Source organism: Lytechinus variegatus, chromosome 2 (assembly GCF_018143015.1).
Source record: "Lytechinus variegatus isolate NC3 chromosome 2, Lvar_3.0, whole genome shotgun sequence".
Classification (NCBI taxonomy): Eukaryota; Metazoa; Echinodermata; class Echinoidea; order Temnopleuroida; family Toxopneustidae; genus Lytechinus; species Lytechinus variegatus.
The window spans coordinates 7,134,038-7,152,785 of NC_054741.1; the positions used below are offsets into that span (position 1 = coordinate 7,134,038).

General features: G+C 35.2%; 1 protein-coding gene across 1 annotated transcript in view; it reads left to right on the top strand.

Annotated features, from left to right (window-relative positions):
• Positions 1–2,417: 2,417 nt before the first annotated feature.
• The window catches only part of LOC121407189 (nose resistant to fluoxetine protein 6-like), a 35,294-nt gene continuing 18,963 nt past the window's right edge, over positions 2,418–18,748 (top strand). The window contains exons 1-4 of the mRNA XM_041598143.1: positions 2,418–2,520; positions 12,400–12,627; positions 13,181–13,347; positions 14,861–14,948. Coding sequence (XP_041454077.1) covers positions 12,414–12,627; positions 13,181–13,347; positions 14,861–14,948 — 469 coding nt within the window. The 5' untranslated portion in view covers positions 2,418–2,520; positions 12,400–12,413. The remainder of the gene's footprint in view (positions 2,521–12,399; positions 12,628–13,180; positions 13,348–14,860; positions 14,949–18,748) is intronic.

An 18,748-nucleotide genomic window follows, 5' to 3' on the forward strand; every position in this document is an offset into this window, starting at 1 on the left:
ACATGCAGTCGGTGGTCTGGTGTGTTTCAAGATCCAAAAATAGGGTCTAAATTGACTGTTGTTACTTCAGAGTGGACATATTTCATTTTGACACCTGCATGCATGCACGATATGGTGTTTACACTATAGGGGTTTTAAAGGTTCAAGTAATACATTGGGACAAGTTGAAAGGACAGTCAGGTATCCAATATTACCAGAAATCAAAGATGGCTACCAAAAAAGGTGGGGTCCGAATTACTGCTGTTACTTAATTAAAAACTACAACTCTGAGATATTGTTTTGGTGTCGAACCGGCGTAGGGTTTTGGTTTAAAAATACTCTGGGACTGCATGGTAACGATGATATGCAGTTGTCCATTTTGTTTGAAAATCCATGATGGCATCCAAATATGGATTCTAAAATGGCTGCTGTTACTTAAAAGTGAACATAGTTCATACAATATTCACCTGTGATGAATAACTTATAGTGCCTCAACATTCAAACACGATCCCCGCATATTCACATGGAGCGGTCACAATGAGTTGTATAGCGCCACCTCCAGTTATTAATAGTACAATGACTGTACAAAGGTTGTTTCTCTAAATCTCTATGGTGTTTAATGAACTTTGGAAAATTATAGGGCACAACATGGTACGCGTGGGAAAAAAAAATCTTGAATGTCCAAAACAAACAAAAAAGAAGAACTTTTAAAACGAACATTTAATTTTTGTGATAGATTTTGACATAATTTTCAGGAAACAATATTTGTTTTTTTCATTTTTATTGTCTACCCTTTCTTCTTCTCCTTCTTCTTCTTATTTTTTTCCATGTTCGTGAAACTTTTTTGGATCATGGCCTCAAGCCCCCGCCCCCTCCAGATCCTACGGCGCACACCACTGTTTAATGCATAGGCTTAATATAGGCCTATTCGTGTTCTTAATGTTGTGATTATCTTAATTAAAATTATTTTGTATGATTTTTACTAAATTCTTTCTGAATTTGGTATATTCTTTAAAACTGTTTCATTATTCTAAACATGTTTTACACTTTCAACATGCTTACATATATATATATATATAGAGAGAGAGAGATGAAAAAATGACTACGAAGTGGTCGTTGCTCCTTGCTTCTCCATTTAATATATATATATGACTTTGATCGATAATCCCTCCTCGGTTTTAGTAAATATCAATGATTAATATCAATATATAGAACATTTCATTCACTTTAAAATGATACCTTACATGATATGATTATAGTTCACATGGAGGTGCAGTGACTTAAAATGTGGGGGCAAGGTCAAAATTCAAAAGTTGCAAAATGACACAATACAAGTCACTGTTTTTTTTTTTCTTCTCTTTTGTTTTCATGCACCTTAACATCGGCCTTAAATGGATGGCCCGGGCTGAAAACATGTATATCTAAATAAATAGAGTAAAATTCACAGAGCAAATGCTGAAAATTTCACCAAAATTGGATAACAAATAACGAAGTTATTAAATTTTAAGTTTATCGATATCTTGTGAAAACAGTAATATATGCACACCGTCATGAATATTCGTTTGGTGGGCTGATGATGTCACATCCCCACTTTTTTTTCTTATGTTATTACATGAAATCATCAATGTTTCATTTTATCGTACATGATTGTGTCTCCATTATGATGAAATAAGTGGGCAGTAAATAACTAATGCACTAATCAGTTGTCAATCGAATTGTTCTATTTCTTGGTAGAAAACAATTGAATAAACCTAATTTCATATAATAAAATACTATGGGATCGATATGACATCATCAGCCCTGCTATCAACGTGCCTAGAACTAGCTGTTTCACCGGAATAATGCAAATCTTTAAAATTCAATAATTTCGTTGTTTGTGATCCGATTTTCATCAAATTTTCAGCATTTTGCTTTGTGAATTTTACTCACTTATCACTACGGAAGAAAAGAAAAGTGACTTGCAATATTGTGTCATATTGCAACTTTTGAATTTTGACCTTGTCAAACTGAAACACTGAATTAAAAAAGGGGGTAGTTTTGAAAGACTGGTAATCATCAATCCCAGGGTCAAAAGTATTTAGGGTATGTTTTTTTTCTAAGACTAGCCAAACGTGTTCAGGGTATATTTTTCCCCAAAGCTTTTTCCCCCGGGGTCATATTCTGGCGACAACCTGTTTAGGGGCCAAAATGTGAGCACACGAAAAACTTGAGTTTGGGGGTACCGTACGTAGTTCGTTTAAGGGGTGTTTGGAAATAATTTGGCCACGCGTGTACAGTAATACATTTGACCCCCCCCCCCGTTTTTTTTTAAAAAGAATTGAATTATCTATTCATCGGTTATGTATATATACGGTATATATACATGTAATATAAGGAGAGAAAATATAGGTCTAAATCAAAATAAACCAAAACGTATTTACGAAAGACTAAGAAATGTCACCTGACACGGTATTATAAATATTGCACAACGCCGTACGTATGCGGCAGTCAGCTGAACGAAGGAAACCTGAATTTGACATTTAATGCAAAGAATCATTTGAGGTAAGCCATTGTATGCTATAATTTAACATTTCAGTACACTTCTTTTCCTGCTTATGTTTCCTGTTTTCTCTCAAAATAGCACTCCTCACTTATTTGCAGACCTATTAAAAAAAGCTCTAAACGTTAGCTCCAAGACCAAGTCCAACATTGTATTTTTTTGTAACCAGATGAAGATCAATTTGTGCGGCCGCGGCTCGGCTGAGCTGATCATGGCCTGGGATGGGGGTTTGCTGGCGCTGTGTGACTGAGTGTGAATGCAATGTGATGATCACATCCCGGCTAGCCTAGCCAGGCGGATTCTACTTCTAGAGAGTAAAAATCATTTACTGACGTAAGGTTACTCTCAATGAAGCCAGATATTCATATATATTCACGTGCGTGTAGGCTGCCAAACCTGAAACTCGCCCCCGAGGTGTACTTTCCTCCTAAAAGATCATCTAGGCCTAGGAACCCTAGCCTAGCCTGGAGGCGTTCGGGGGTAAAAATCATAGTACTATTCGTACCTTTACCCCCTAACGCCTGGCGCTTGGGCCTATAGGGTCCTACATACTAAGGGAAAATGCAACTATACAAATGCACCAAACAGCGCCTTATAATTTGAATCTGACGTTAACACTTCTGTACATGGGTAAAAATATCGGTTAGCAACGTTTGGTTAAAATAAAATTTACTGAAAGGGAAAAAAATGGCAGAAATGGGATGAAGAAATAAAAGTAGAAGAGAGTTTACTCACATTTGTTGTCTTCACCATCTTGGATCCATTGTTAATTAATGCAACCTAGTTACGTGACGCTTATAGAGGGCGGCAAAATCAAGTGCTAAAATGTCCCGCTTCAACCACTGAACCAGGGGGGTGTTTCATCAATATTGTCGCGCGACAACTGTCAGTGCTGACAGTTGTCTCTCAAACCAATGTCAAAATTCTATATTCTTATATTCTACAAATAAACATGAAATTATTGAAATAGTGTGTTATTAAAAAAGAAATACATTTTATAACAAAACCCCTAATACCTGTCTTTATATCATTTTTAACAGGTAGATTCCCAAAGGACATAAAAATAGGGAAAATTATTCTGGTATTTAAAAAAGGGGACTTGCATAGATATTTTTTCCAAAATCTTAGAAAAATTAATGTACAATATAGGCTTATATGGCACATTGATAAAAATAATCTTTTAAATAATTCACAATAGGTTTTAGATCAAATTACTCATGCGAGCTTGCACTTATCAACCTTAACAATCATATCCTAAATAATATGGCTAATAATCTACATTCTCTCGGTATTTTTCTCGATTAAAGCAAAGCCTTTGATGTTATCAACCACAATATTTTACTTAGTAATCTAGCTCATTTTGGTATTCGTGTCATTGCCCTGGAACAGTTTAAAGATTATTTGTCTGATCGTTTTCATTATACTCATGGGTGTCGATCGCAGGGGGGATGGGGGGATATATCCCCCCTGTATTATCATCCCCCCAATAATTTAGGGTAGAAAATTATAATAATGATGATGAAAAATGAAAAGTTTGATCATGATGATTGTAGTGATGATTATAGTGTGCCATCAATCAGTTTGTTTCCCTCGCAATTTGTGTATATTGTTATTAAATAAAAACAATCTTTTTCAGTACTGTTAAACAGATGGGTGGAGGTTCAAGATGAAAAAGAAAGAAATGCATATGATATTTTTAACACATAACATAAAAGGACCCCAATGAAAAACAACTTTTGTTGATAGGGTGTTCCATCCCACCAGTGGTGAATAAATTAACTTTAATAAATCAATTAATTCAAAAGGGTGGGAAAAAAACGGGAGTAAAAGAGTGACAAGATAAATCATCTAAGGAATGACGGTAAGCCCAATGGTTTGTAATTTGTGCTAGTCTTAATTGGTCCGAATTTGCATTTTATCATCATGCATTAAGAAGAAAAAAGATATTGCCAGTCGGGTTAAGAGAGAAGTTGTATACACAGAGGCATCGATCCTGGGGGGGGGGCAAACATCGTTTTGCCCCCCCCCCCATAATTCTGCATGTGCAGCTAAAAAATAAAATTAGATTGTAATGCTACACTGAAATCAGCAAGCGAGATTGAGATACCAGCTCGATTTTTATTTAAAATCGTGCTCAAAATGTCTGCTTTTCAGATTGGAATATAAAAATTTTCAGCTCGTGCTTCGCGCTCGCATCATTTCTGTACCAAAACCCCATACTTTTCATGATTAAATAGGTAAATAGAATGTCCCGTTTTCAGTTCTAAACCTCAAAAGAACTTCCGCTTCGATTTGCAATAATCTTTTGTTGGATATATATCTAGTTCTTTATTAAAAGCGTCCATTTAACTGTCTTTTTTTCCAGATCGAAATATCAAAATTTTCAGCTCGCGCTTTGCGCTCGCATCTATCTTAATCATTGGTACCAAAATTGAATTTTCAAAAAATATTATATAAGTGCAGTACACTACAACAATGAAGGAATTTCTAAGAACACCATGCATATCAACCACTCCCAAATGTCCTAACTTGTGATTTTAGTGGGGGTAATGTTGTAAGATCCCCATCCACAAGAACATTTGTGTCAATCATCCCCCCCAACCAAGAATACCGATCGACACCCATGATTATACTGTTTATAATAATGCTGTTTCTCATCATGAGAGGGTCCATTGTGGAGTCCCCCAGGGCTCCACGCTGGGCCCGGGGGAAGTGTCTATAGAGGGCAGCAAAATCATGAGCAGTGCCAACTTAGATTATAAAAAAAATACCTGCATCGGCCGATTAATATCATGAATCAAAAAACACTTGCATCGGCCGATAAATATCATGATATACGATTCATGATATTTATCGGCAGATGCAAGTATTTTTTAAAATCTAAGTTGGCAGTGCTCATGATTTTGCTGCCCTCTATAGGATGCAATCACAAAGAAGACAAGATGGCGACAATAACATCTGTGAGTATTTAAAACGCTCCTCTACTTTTGATATTTTCATGCATTTAATCTTAATTGTAACAACAAAAACAAAGGAGTTTGGGCCAAAATGAGCATTGGCGGCGGAAGCCAAAAAAATTAGGAGGGGTCCACTTGAAATTTTGTGATGGACACGGGTAAAAAATTTGACAAGCAAAAAAAAGTCATCAAATGAAATTTTAGGGGGGGTCCATATGAATTTAGGGGGGGGACGCAGGAAACAAAACTGACAAGCAAAAAAAAAGGTTACCAACTAAATTTTAGAGGGGGCCCATCCCCCACCTCAAATTTAGGGGGGATCTGTCCCCCCATCCTCCCCCCCCCCTGCTTCCGCCGCCTACGAAAATGAGCAACCCGTTATTATAGCCCATTTACATAAGTTTGGGCTCAAAACCCTAATGAAAACTAGTATTTATGAGCAACATTATTGCCCAATTAATTGGTGTGTGTAGATCAATGCCTTGCCATCCCAGGCTCCATTGATACCGTGTTTACACAGTGACACGGCTCGGGGGTTCGACACGCGAGCCGTGCTCAACACGGCAATTTTATGCTGTGTAAACGCGATCAGTGTGATCCGCGAGCCGTGTCGAACACGGCTTTTTCGATCCGCCAAAATCGTAGGTTTCAACCCGCGAGCCGAGTCAGACTCGGCAATTTTTTCGTGTGTAAACAGAAAGCCGTGTCGACCTCTCTTGACCGAGGTCACTGCGCGCGCTTTCACTTTTGACATTGTTGTTGTTCGCACGGACAAGATTCGATTCCGGCGGTGAATTTCCCGCCTTTAATTTGCGACGTCATAATTCTTCTTCGGTTCGAGATCCGCGAGCCGTGTTGAACTCTCCTTTTTATATGTACGTATAAACGCGATCTCTGATCCCTTCTTTGCAGTGTTCAACCCGGCTCGCAGATTCAACACGCGAGCCGAGTCAATGTGTAAACACGGTATGAGAGTAAGCCTATTTCAGTAAATAATTTTTACTCTCCAGGAGCCTCCAGGCTAGTCCAGATGGCCTTTAACGTTAGAGATGTTCAAAGCTATATGGGAGAGTTTAATGTTAACACCGACAGAATACCGCTTGTGACCACCTTCCATCCCAATCTACCCCCTCTCCGCAAAATCCTATGTGATAACCACCACATTTTACACACTTCTGATCGTCTCCAACAGGCCGTTCCTGATACTCCCCTTCTAGCATACCGACGCCCACCGAATCTCAGGGACCTCATTGTTCGTGCTGAATTGCCCTCTCTCACTAACCATTCTTCTCCCATACAGAATGGCACCTTCAAATGCACCAGCAACAGGTGTATTATATGTGAAATACACATTCACGAGGGCGACACTCTCACCAGCAACTCTACCAGCCTTTCTCACCGAACCAAGGGCAACATCACATGCACTACCACTAATGTTGTATATCTCATCACTTGCAGAGTTTGTAGGGTACAATACGTAGGGGAAACCAAGACCAGACTCAAGAAACGATTCTACGGGCACAGATCAACCGTCAACACAGCAAAGCTGGACACTCCAGTTGGCCGCCATTTTAACCTTCCCAACCACTCTATCACTGACATGATGCTACAGGGCATCGAATCTTTAGGTACCCGTCCTGACTCAGTCCGTACTAGCAGAGAGAAGTTCTGGATGAGACGACTTCACACCATCCAACCTCATGGCCTGAACATCCAAGAGGGGAACGACTGATCTATCCTTCTTATCCACTTTCCATTTGTACACACATATTTCCCCCCCCCCCCCAGCTCTTCTAGATTAGTTACATCATAGTTTTTGCCTCTACTTTCCTCCCATATCTCATATAAGCTCAGCTCCAATTTTTCCTCTCTTATTCAGGTAATTTAATTATTATACAGTGCGTCCCAGAAAAAACGAAACCGAGATTTAGCGATCATTTATCATTACTTAATCATAAATAAAGTAGACAAATGACCTACCATATTAAAGCTTAGAATCTCCTCTTTCATCTGATATTACTTAGCTTATTTCTTATTCACACATGAGTGAGCAAAAACGATTGGAAGAAAGGATACCAAAAACTCATTTGGCAGGTGGTATCTGGGTTTCAAAAAGAAAACCACATTGTTGAAAAGTTCAATATCTCTTCTTTAATTTGATACGTAAATTACAGACAATAGTCACGAAACAACAAAGTTCTGGTCATTTGAAATAAGGCTTGAATTTCAATAATTTCATAAAATGAAGAGGTTCTCCAGGCTGGCTTTCAAACTCACTCAACACTCTGTTTTGTTGACGATCAGCCATGCATTAAATCTTTTGTTCACCATGCGAAAGCTTCTGTGGGAAACCGGTGAAAACACGTTTATCTCATGAAATTATGGAAATACAAGCCTTATTTCAAATGACCAGAACTTTTTTATTTCTTGACCATTTTCTGTAATTGAGGTACCAAATTAAGGAGCAGATATTTAACTTTTCAGAAATGTGGTTTTCCTTTTCAAACCCAGATACCCCTCGCCAAATGAGTTTTTGGTATCCTTTCTTCAAATTGTTTTTGCTCACTCATGCGTGAATAAGAAATAAGCTAAGTAATATCAGATGAAAGAGGAGATTCTAAGCTTTAAATTGGTAGGTCATTTATCTATTCTATTTACGATTAAGTTATGATAAATGATCGCTAAATCTCGGTTTCGTTTATTCTGGGACGCACTGTATATAATTTTTTTCTCCCTTCATCTCTTAGATTTACCACTTATTTATTTTGCTTATTTTTCATGTTTACTATGGTTTTTTTTTAATACACCCCCTTTCTCATACAGCATCAGTTTCTTTATTTGCTTTTACCCTTTTAGGCTATTTGCTTCTGTTCCATATATACAGGGTTTTTTCCCCTCACACCCAGCAGATTACAATATCAGTTACACCATTTGTATTTATATATTTTTCCTTTTTGGATATATTTATATAATTTTATACTTACAGATTTAATTTTACACTTACTTTCTTCTCTTAGTTTGTTTAATGCTCTAACATACATACTTATGTCTTTTGCACATTATCAGTTGTTCTCCATTCTTTCCCTTTTTCCCCATTCTTATGCACCAGTTTACCAGTTTATTATGCCTTTCTTTGTTACCTGTTTGACCCACCTCTCACTAATTCTCTTGTCATTCATCTCTTCCTCACACCCTCTATCACTGTTTTGTTCCAGATCCTGTTTGATGTTGCCTGCCTCATTTCTTAATCCCTCTTGGCTTGAGGTCTTTCTTTGGCCTCACTCACACTAACTTCTCTTTGTGTCTGCATACTCCTTTTCTTTCATCCCCTTCATTAACCTGATTGGTCATCTCTTCTCACTAATGCCCCTTTTGTCTCCTTGTTTCTAGTGTTGCTGTTGCTTGTCTGTGATCTATATTATGGTTGCTCCACTTTATATGTTTGTCATTTTGCCTCCGAAGAAGATTCTGCTAGGATCGAAAGCTTAGGCCCCTTTTGACTCTCTAATTTACTCCACTGGCTCTTTTTTTAGATAAGCAGTTTTCAGCAGCTTCTTTTGCCATTTTAATTTACAACTAACATATTACATTGAAAGACACTAACTGAGATGCTCAAATAATTTCAATGAAGTCTTGAGCAATTAGCAGCCAAATGTGAGCAGTTCCTGATATGTCATTTGAAAAAACTGATTCTATAATAGAGTGTCTGTCTTATTGAATCAAATCTGTGGAAGAACAAGGGTGCTATCTCAGAAAAAAAACAGTATGGAATCAGACCAGGATAGATTTGGATAAATGTTAAAGGCAGAAAGATTTGTGTGTTTGTTACAGTGATTCAAAGCATTTGAAAAATTTCACCATCAGGCCTTCATGAATGTGCTGGGCATGCTGGACATCAATGGGAAAGAGAAAGTGATAAGAAAGAAACTGTTCTTTGAAAGTACATGGATGAAAAGACGAACGATTAACTTAAAATAGAACATTAGATGAGACGGGCGTATTCTTTCACCGGACTTTTTCTCACTGTACAAAGAGCTCTTACGCAGCTGAAACAAGGGATAGATGGATCGGGGGGGGGGGGGGATTTTACTTTTCCAAGAACACTTTAGGGTGTGAAATAATGGATTTCCAATAATTTTACAATCTCTGCATCTATGGGGAAATCTTGCTGAGGTGAAAATGAAATATGCTAAATGCAAAATTGCCCCTCCCCCTTAAAAAAAGCAAATAACTAAATAAAAATGAATGAAAAAAATACCAATAATAATCGAGTAGATAAAAAAAGAATGAATGATTGAATATTTATAAATTATGACTGAATGAATGAATGATCGAATGAAGGCATGAATGAATGAACGTTTGAGTGAATGAATAAATATTTAAGAAATAAATGGATATATGCAATAGTGAATAAATCCTAAATAAGTGAATGAATTAATGAAACATATATGTACATGTACATGAAGGGGAGAAAAGTAAATAAATGGATATTATGAGTGAATAAGTACAAAAATTGTTGAATAATTATATAAATGAAATACAAGAATATATATCTATAGATAAAAGTAATAAATAGTTGATTGATAAATGAATCAATGAATAAGTAAATAGATATATAGACAGATAGCTAGGCTAGCTAGCTAGATAGATAGATAGATAGACACATAGACAGACAGACAGACAGATAGATAGATAGATAGATAGTAAATAGTAAAGAAAGAAAGGTATGAATGAATGGTTATATAAAAAATAAAAAAAAAGTAAATGAATACATAACAAGATTTATAAATGAATGAATAAATACATGAAAAAATAAAATAAATGAATAGAATAAGTATGTAGAAATAAAAAAAGAAATAATTTGAACAAAAAAAAATGAATAAATAGATAAATGAATGACTGGATCTATAGGTTCATTGTATGTATCTATCATGGACCAGTAACTTGATTTTAAACTTTTATATTTAAAGCGATAACATTTTGAAATCTCAGTTAACATGAGTTTGCAAAATGTTCTTATCCTGGCACCTATTGTCCTTGATCATGCGGAACCTGTGCCATGGTTTATGGTGTCATTGACAAATATAGACCCTACATGAAGGCACAGTCATCAGCCTCTTTGTTCATTGTCATAAATGTCGCTGATGTATAATCATGGGATCACGTTATGAATTATATATCTTGTGTGCCGGGCGGGTGGGGGACATAATAAACTTGTTTGTGAAGCTTTACATGATCTCTGGTGACTGTAACTGCATATGTGTAAAAGGTTGTCTGGTATGGTGTGGGGTGTGCACATGGTGGGGGGGGGGGGGTTAGCGGAGAATAACAATGCAATTTCCTAGTATAAAGTATGATCTTTGGACCATATTTTATGATACTGATCTGGTAATTGTGGTTATACATGCACAATGCATTGATTATCCATGTATTTTTTCCATAAAATATGAATTTTGTGTGAGACGTACTATAAAAATGTCCCCCTAACCCATTATCCCAATACATATTCCTGACTATGGATGGTTTTTAGTGATTTTAATACAATAAAGTGCCATATTTCCCACCAATCGAATGTAAAAAAAAATATGGTCATCTGATAGAAGAAGTTGCAAACATTCATTTCAGGGGGGCGGAAATTCTATCTGAATCAACGCTTGTCCTTGATACACATTAGTTTGTGAAAAAGGGGTATGATGCAAGGGAATTCTGCGTGTTATAAGGGTGCGGGCGTGCAGCGAGGACCTTCTGTCCGCTAGTTTTCCATGTGGTTGCTGATGATCATAAACACGTAAACTATGAAGTGTTTTGTTCAGTAATCCTTTCTTCTGTATACCAGTTACTTCATTTCACCTTACAAGTACAGTAAATTGGTAGATGCAAATTTTTGCATTCTGTACTTGGTACTGTATCAATAATAATGATAATAGAACAGGTCTTAATATAGACTACTTACAGGTCTCCATTTGTAAGGAAAGGGGGAAATGGGTTAGGATTTTAGATTTAAAAAATACACAAACATCAAACAATATTGAAACATAGTAGTTCAACATTTTTACATGTAAATTGTTGTACTTTGTACTCAATGTATTCAGTGTGTTAATTGTACTTTGAACTGAGAGTATACAATAAATTTAATATCACATGAAGAGAACACATGAACAATAGGTGTGTTGACCATGTAAGGCCATTGCTTTGGGCTGTGAATATGAGTTTGTTTTATTAGGGGTTCTCTCTTGAGTGAACAATTTGTATTTCAGGTTTCGGTTTGTATTGGAGACACAAATCAAACTCAGTTTGTTAACCATTGTCTCATCAGAATCATGTAACATATCACATATTGAATGTTGTTTAAAGGGGAAGTTCACCCTGACAAAAAGTTTATTGTAAAAATAGCAGAAAAAATAATAAAAAATATTGCCGAAGGTTTGAGAAAAATTTATCAAATAATTAAAAAGTTATTAGAATTTCAATTATTTGATTTGTGACGTCATATGCGAGCAGCATTCCTACATAGCGAATGGTAAAAAATCAACGAAATGTCATTTTCTCAGAAAATTGAAAATGGTTTTCACTGTAACTTTTGTATATCAATAGACAAATCGTTTCACACCCGATCATAAAAAGAAAGCAAAATTAAGTCATCAGGAACCATACAAAATTTGAAATTCATACATTTTATATTACATAACACATGGGGCAGCTGCTCGTTTATGACATCACAAATCAAAAACTTTGAACTCTAATAACTTTCTTACTCTTTAACGGATTTTCCTCAAACCTTCACCAATATTTTTTACTATTTTTTCTGCTACTTTTACAACAAAGTTTTCTTCAGGGTGAACTTCCCCTTTGAAGCTATTGAGACTAATTCATGCAGCTGAAAATGTTTAATTCCTACCTTTTATGATTCCCCTCCTCACCCAGATCTAGAAAGACAAATGGACTCGCTGAAGAGCAAGTGCTTGACTGCGGCCATTTTGCTGGTTGCTATGGCAATAAAGACAGACGCCATCACCCCAAAGGTCATCCAAGGTGTCGTTGAGGCTGAACGAAAGTTGACAAGAGGTGGTGCCCCCGGAAGTGCCTCTGTTGAATGTCAAAATGCCATTGATGTCCTTTCATATCCGACATCGGGACAACTTCGGGAATATGGTAAGCATCTGTACAACATCGTAAATTGTCCTTAATTCTCAAGGCATAACCAACACTAGTGCATAACTTAATTTCATTCTGGAGCAAGCTGAGTGAAGGAAGGTAGCTCTGTAGCATCAGGCATTAACACGTTGGCTGCTCAATTCCATAATCCCTATGCAGAGAGTTAATTGTGACTCGCGTGACATTTACACAAAATGTCAAAGTTTCTTAAGGTTACTTGAAAATTTTATATAGTGGACTTGTTTTTTTCTATTGATTTCAATCAAAGTATTGACATACATTTTCCACAAAAATTTTGAATTTTCAGTTGTTTTTATAGGAGATAGTTCAAAACACTGACAAATAATTGACCTACATGTATTCCTTTTCTCTATTTGTCCCACAAACAGAGTATCACTTTCAATTGTATATTGTGACTGCCTGGTTATTTTCATTGCAGATTTTAGGTTTGCGAAATGTTTTGTCTTTATATTAAATACATGTACATGTACAATTCTTTAGATTCTTTACTTATCTTGATTTCTCATCTTTTTTTGTTCCCTTGTGACAGTTTTTGATGCCTTTGGCAAGCCACAAGCAGGCATATTACAAGGAAATCTTCGTTGGCTTGGTCATTATGATGAATGCCGCTCCATCATAGTTCCTGAATACAATATTTCTTATAAATACTGTGCAACGTTTTTAAATGTCAACATTACAGCCTTGACAAAAACTCAGGTAAGGAGGCCAATGTGGTGTGTGTACATTATCAAAATTTTGATAGGAAAGTAAATTAGAGTCAACAGCCCAGTTCATTTTTGTCTTGCCTGCATAGCAGAGCGAGGCATCAAATCTTAACCTAAGGTTAAGTTTTTGAAATGTCATCATAACTAAGAAAGTATATGGGCCTAGTTCATGAAACTTGGGCATAAAGAATATCAAGAATACTGAATATCTTGCCTGAATTTCAGGTCAGGTGACCAAGGTCAAAAGTCATTTAGGGTCAATAAACTTAGACCATGTTGGAGGAATCATTAACAAAATCTTACCCAAAGGTTAAGTTTTTGATTTTATTAAAAGTGAGATACACATGTATTTTCAGTTCTGGCATGTCACAAAAAATGACCCATTCCGATGGAATAACCCAATTGTAAGAATCGGACCGTCTCCTGCAAATGCAAGGGTTTATGTCTTTGGTTTACATGTAGGTTTCTGTCAATTTCTATTTGCTTCTCAAGAGGGGGGAGGGGTTTGGGTGAGGAGAACTTTAACCCTGAAAAGACAGGGCTATTTGAGATGTATTGAGGGCAGGGGGAATGTTGGCCCCCCCCCCTTATCTCGACCGTGATTGCACTGAAACTTGGCATGCACATTCACATAAACTACAAGCCAGTATTAAAAATAAATGTAAATAATTCTTTTTTTAAATGAAAATGTTATTTGCATATTTAACACCCAATTTTTGTTTCATGTTTCTTTTCTCAGATGTCATCTTTGTAGTCTCATTTAAATGTTTCCACAAAGAAAAATTGTAAAAGCCAAAATTTGTCCTTATGTATTTCTTTGTTTTTAGAATTTCTTATATATTTCTGTGTTTCTCATTTGAAATTTCAGTGGAAATTATTACAGACCATCTGACAACTAAATTAATTAAGCAAAACAAAAAGAAAAATATCACCCTATTATGAATTTCATCTCCCATAGACTTTGTACACAATTTATAAAAATGTGCCATTTTCGGCATTACATGTACATGTACTTGGTCTCATAAAAAGTCAGGTGATGTCACGATGATATACCCATACATTGTGAATTTGGTCTCAAAAGTTGCAAGACTGTGCTGGTCTATCTTTTTGTGTTTTGAATAATATCGCTCGTAGTGTTGAGGGGAGTCCGTTTAGGGTTAATAGAGCATGGAATTTGCTGTTTTTCCAATATTCCATGAAATATGTTGGTTTTTGTATGTGTACAATTTTTTTTTTCTTGACTGTGTAAAAGGGGTACTCCAGGCTGAAAGCGATAAGATTTACATGTCGGTAAAATCAGACAGACAAAGCATTGAAAATTTGAGTGTGACCGAACTTCAAAGACCTTTTTTTGGCTTTTGCAAAGATGGCAATGATCTTTGATATATATTTTTTTTGTCAGATTTTCTCTGACCAGAAAGTGTTATAGAAATGGCAATGCCCTTTTTTGTTCCTTTTTTTAGGTATCTATTGATATTCTATTGTGTATTTTCTTTTTTGTTTAGACTCCACAGGCTATGTTAACCTGGGGTGTATGTGTGCCCAAGGAATGCTCTGAGAAAGATGTCCAGTACTACCTGAATTACTTCTTAGGTTGGTACATAATTTTATTGTATTTATTTATTTAATTATCTTTTTAGGAGAGCACAATCTCTCTCTTTTTTTATTTGAAACCACTCTTAAGAGCAAGTTTTCCTTCTTTGAAGATGATTTCAATGGACGTAATCAATACTTATGATTACATCTGAGGAAATTGATCCACGATGTGCTGCGGGGGGGGGGGATACTCGACCACAAAAGTGGTAGGTATGTGCCTCGGGAGAAACAAAAAACGGGGGCTTTGGACCGGGGGGCTTACTGTAAAAAGGGCAGAGTCACCTGTAACTTATGACTTGTGAAAAATGTCATTTTCCCCTCTTAATATAAACATCGCTTCATTGCTCTGAATATATATCTGAAGCACCATTATTGTGATATTTTCAAAATATTCTTAGCTCACAAATAAAAGAATACGTCTGTATGTACATGTATTTCTTAAAATGGAATGAGAAAAGAAATAGTGAATGTGAGATGTCATTTAAACTCATCTGTGTTGTGCTTTATTGTACATGTTCATAATGAAATCAACTTGCTATTAGGGTAGACTTGACCATTAACTTGAAAGAAACAAAATTCTATTTTTATTTTATTACTCTGCAATGTGTAATTATTAGTCGGTCAATTTCGGTTTCCATCTAATTATCTTTCAGCTTTAGAAGTATTAAGGTATGATTAATTAGTGTATTTATTGCATTTTTATTGGATCTTTTCCGTTCATTAACTTATTGTCTTCTGAATTCTGTAGTCTCTACCAAAACCAATGTGAATGAGAGTTCTTATGGTCTATGAGTTAAGGAATACAAAATGGCCGTCAGTGCATTGTACATGTACAAGAATTGCATTTATTTTTTTTCTTATTTATTTAAAACGCTTTATTTCAACAAGGGATTCTATAGCGGCTAAAAGCGGAATTGCATTACCCTTTACAATCATTTACATAAAAATACAATCAATATCAAATAAAAAAAACTCTATTTGCACAAATTCTACATCATACGAAATATCAAAACACATAGAAAGGTTGTTTATCATGTTCGGGGTGCATGTATTAAATTCAAAATTCAAAATTCAAAATTTATTTCCACAATTAAAAATATACGTATGTACAAATCATTGACATTAAAAGATATATTACACGTGGAGGGGTCAAAGAAAGCATAACTGCTTGTATAAATTGGCCCCTAAAGTATGGAATAAGTCATATTAATACATGTAAAGTAAACAAACAATATAATCATAACATAATTACAAATACCTCTAAGAGAAGGGAGGGGGGGGGGGTGAAAACAAATCATTACAATAAATGGAAAGCCGTGTTTAAAAGTGTTTTGTTTCGAAGACATGCACGTTTAAATTGGTTTAAAGATTTTGATAATTTAACAGAATTCGGTAATGAGTTCCAAAAGAGTGGTCCAAAATAAAAAACAGATCGTCTAGTTAAAGCTATGCGTGGCAAGGGAGGGTGATAACTGTTACAATTTCTAGTTTGATATGAGTGATATAAATTATTCATTTTAAAATAATCTTGAAGAGACTTAGGTAACATATGGTTGTGGCATTGGTACATGAATAAACAGGTCTGTAATGATATGATATTCTGAATCGGTAAGATATTGTTTCGTTTGAAAAGAGGTGCACTTTCAGAGAGGTAATTGGAATGAGTTATTAGACGGATTGCTCGTTTTTGTAAAGTAAAAATTCTATGTATATTTCTTTTAGTTGTAAATCCCCATGCAATCACTCCATAGTTAATGGTAGATGTGATAAAAGCATGATATAACATTTTTAGAACTGAACTTGGCAAAAAATTAAGTTTAGCTATTACCCCAATCTTTTTAGCAATCTTATTACAGACCTGTTTAATATGAAAGTTCCAAGATAAATTGTCATCCAAATAAATACCTAAAAATTTTACATTGTGAAGTTGAGTAATTTCAAAGCTATTATAGTATAATTTTAAGTTGTCTATCTTATGGCTGCATGTACTAAACAACATATAATTGGTTTTTGAAGTATTCACAATTAGATTATTGACGGACATCCACTCATTGATCTTTTTAAGCTGTAAATTCATATCTCTGAACAGAATATCAATATTACTACCAGACATAGAGACACACGTGTCATCAGCAAATAGCACAAAATTTAGCATATTTGAACATTGGGGTAAATCGTTTATAAATAACAGAAAAAGGAGTGGGCCGAGGACTGAACCCTGGGGCACTCCATATCTCACTGTCCTGGAGCTTGACTCACATTTGTTAAATATAGTAATTTGTTCTCGATCGGTTAAATAATCTGTGATCCATTTGAGTGGCAAGCCCCTTATTCCATGGTAATCTAGTTTTTTTAACAGAATAGAGTGGTCAATAACATCAAAGGCTTTAGAGAGATCAATAAATATTGCTAGAGTATGTTCTTTGTTATTAATAGAGTTGTGTATCTTATGTGTAAGCTCCAAGACAGCTGAAGACGTGGAGTGCCCCTTCCTGAATCCATACTGGTTGTTAAATATTATATCATTTTCATCAATAAAACTAATAATCCTGTTATACACACATCTCTCAAGTATTTTAGCAAATATATTTAGTACAGATATTGGACGATAATTGTTCATATTTTCTCGACTTCCACTTTTGTGTATAGGAGTGACCTTAGCAATCTTCAAATATTTGGGAACAGTACCTGTTGATATGCTTAAATTAAAAATATTACATAATGGAATGCATATCAATGAAATTGTTTTTTTTAATACTCTAACAACTATTGAATCCATACCAGGACTAGAGTCGTTTGGCATATCTTTCACAATTTCATAAATTTCTTTGCATGTTATTGGTTTAAAAAACATGGATTTCAGGTTACGTTGTGGAATGTAATCCTGAAATGAAGGTACAGATGACGAGTTAATAGCAGTATGTTGATTTATCAATTTTTCACCAATAGTTACAAAATGATTATTAAATGCATTCGCAATAAGTGAATTGTCAGACAATGTTTGACCATCAGGAGTAATAATTGAGTCAATAGGTTTAGAATTAAGTTTCTTACCCATTATATTATTTATTAATTTCCATGTAGAATGGATGTTATCTTTGACCTGTTTAAATTCTTGTGTGTAATAATTAGATTTGACTTTACGCAACTGATAAGTCACATAATTTCTATATTTTTTATATTTAATTTCATTTAACTTAGTTGGATTTCTGATATATTTCTTGTATAGATTATTCTTTTTAATACATAATTTTCTAAGTTCCTTAGTCATCCATGGTTTTTTATTCCTTTTCTTTATGGAATAGCTTCTTATGGGGAAGCAGTCATTGTAATGACGTAAAAATGTACCTAAAAAATGATTGTACTTTGTTTCAACATTGTTACTTGAACTAACATCAAATTGAGAGTTAGACAACTTGATAAAGAAGTTCTGTAACGATGAGTCATCAAAGCTTCTCTTAGTGTAATGAGTATCAGCAGGTTTGTCATTATAAGAGGAGATTGAAGGTAACAAAAGAAATACTGGAAGATGATCACTTACATCTGCCACTAAAATTCCAGAATTAATGAAACTAGTGGAATTTGTGAAAATATTATCAAGTAGGGTGGCTGAAGAATTAGTGATTCTGGTGGGTTTGAAAATGGTTGCACGTAAAGAAAAAGTGAGCATCAGATTCATAAAATCTTCAATACTGTTGGAGTTGTTATTAATCAAATTCAAATTAAAATCTCCCATTATAAAACAAGAATTAGAGCTAACGTTCGATTTATTCAAAATATTAGATAATTCAACTTGA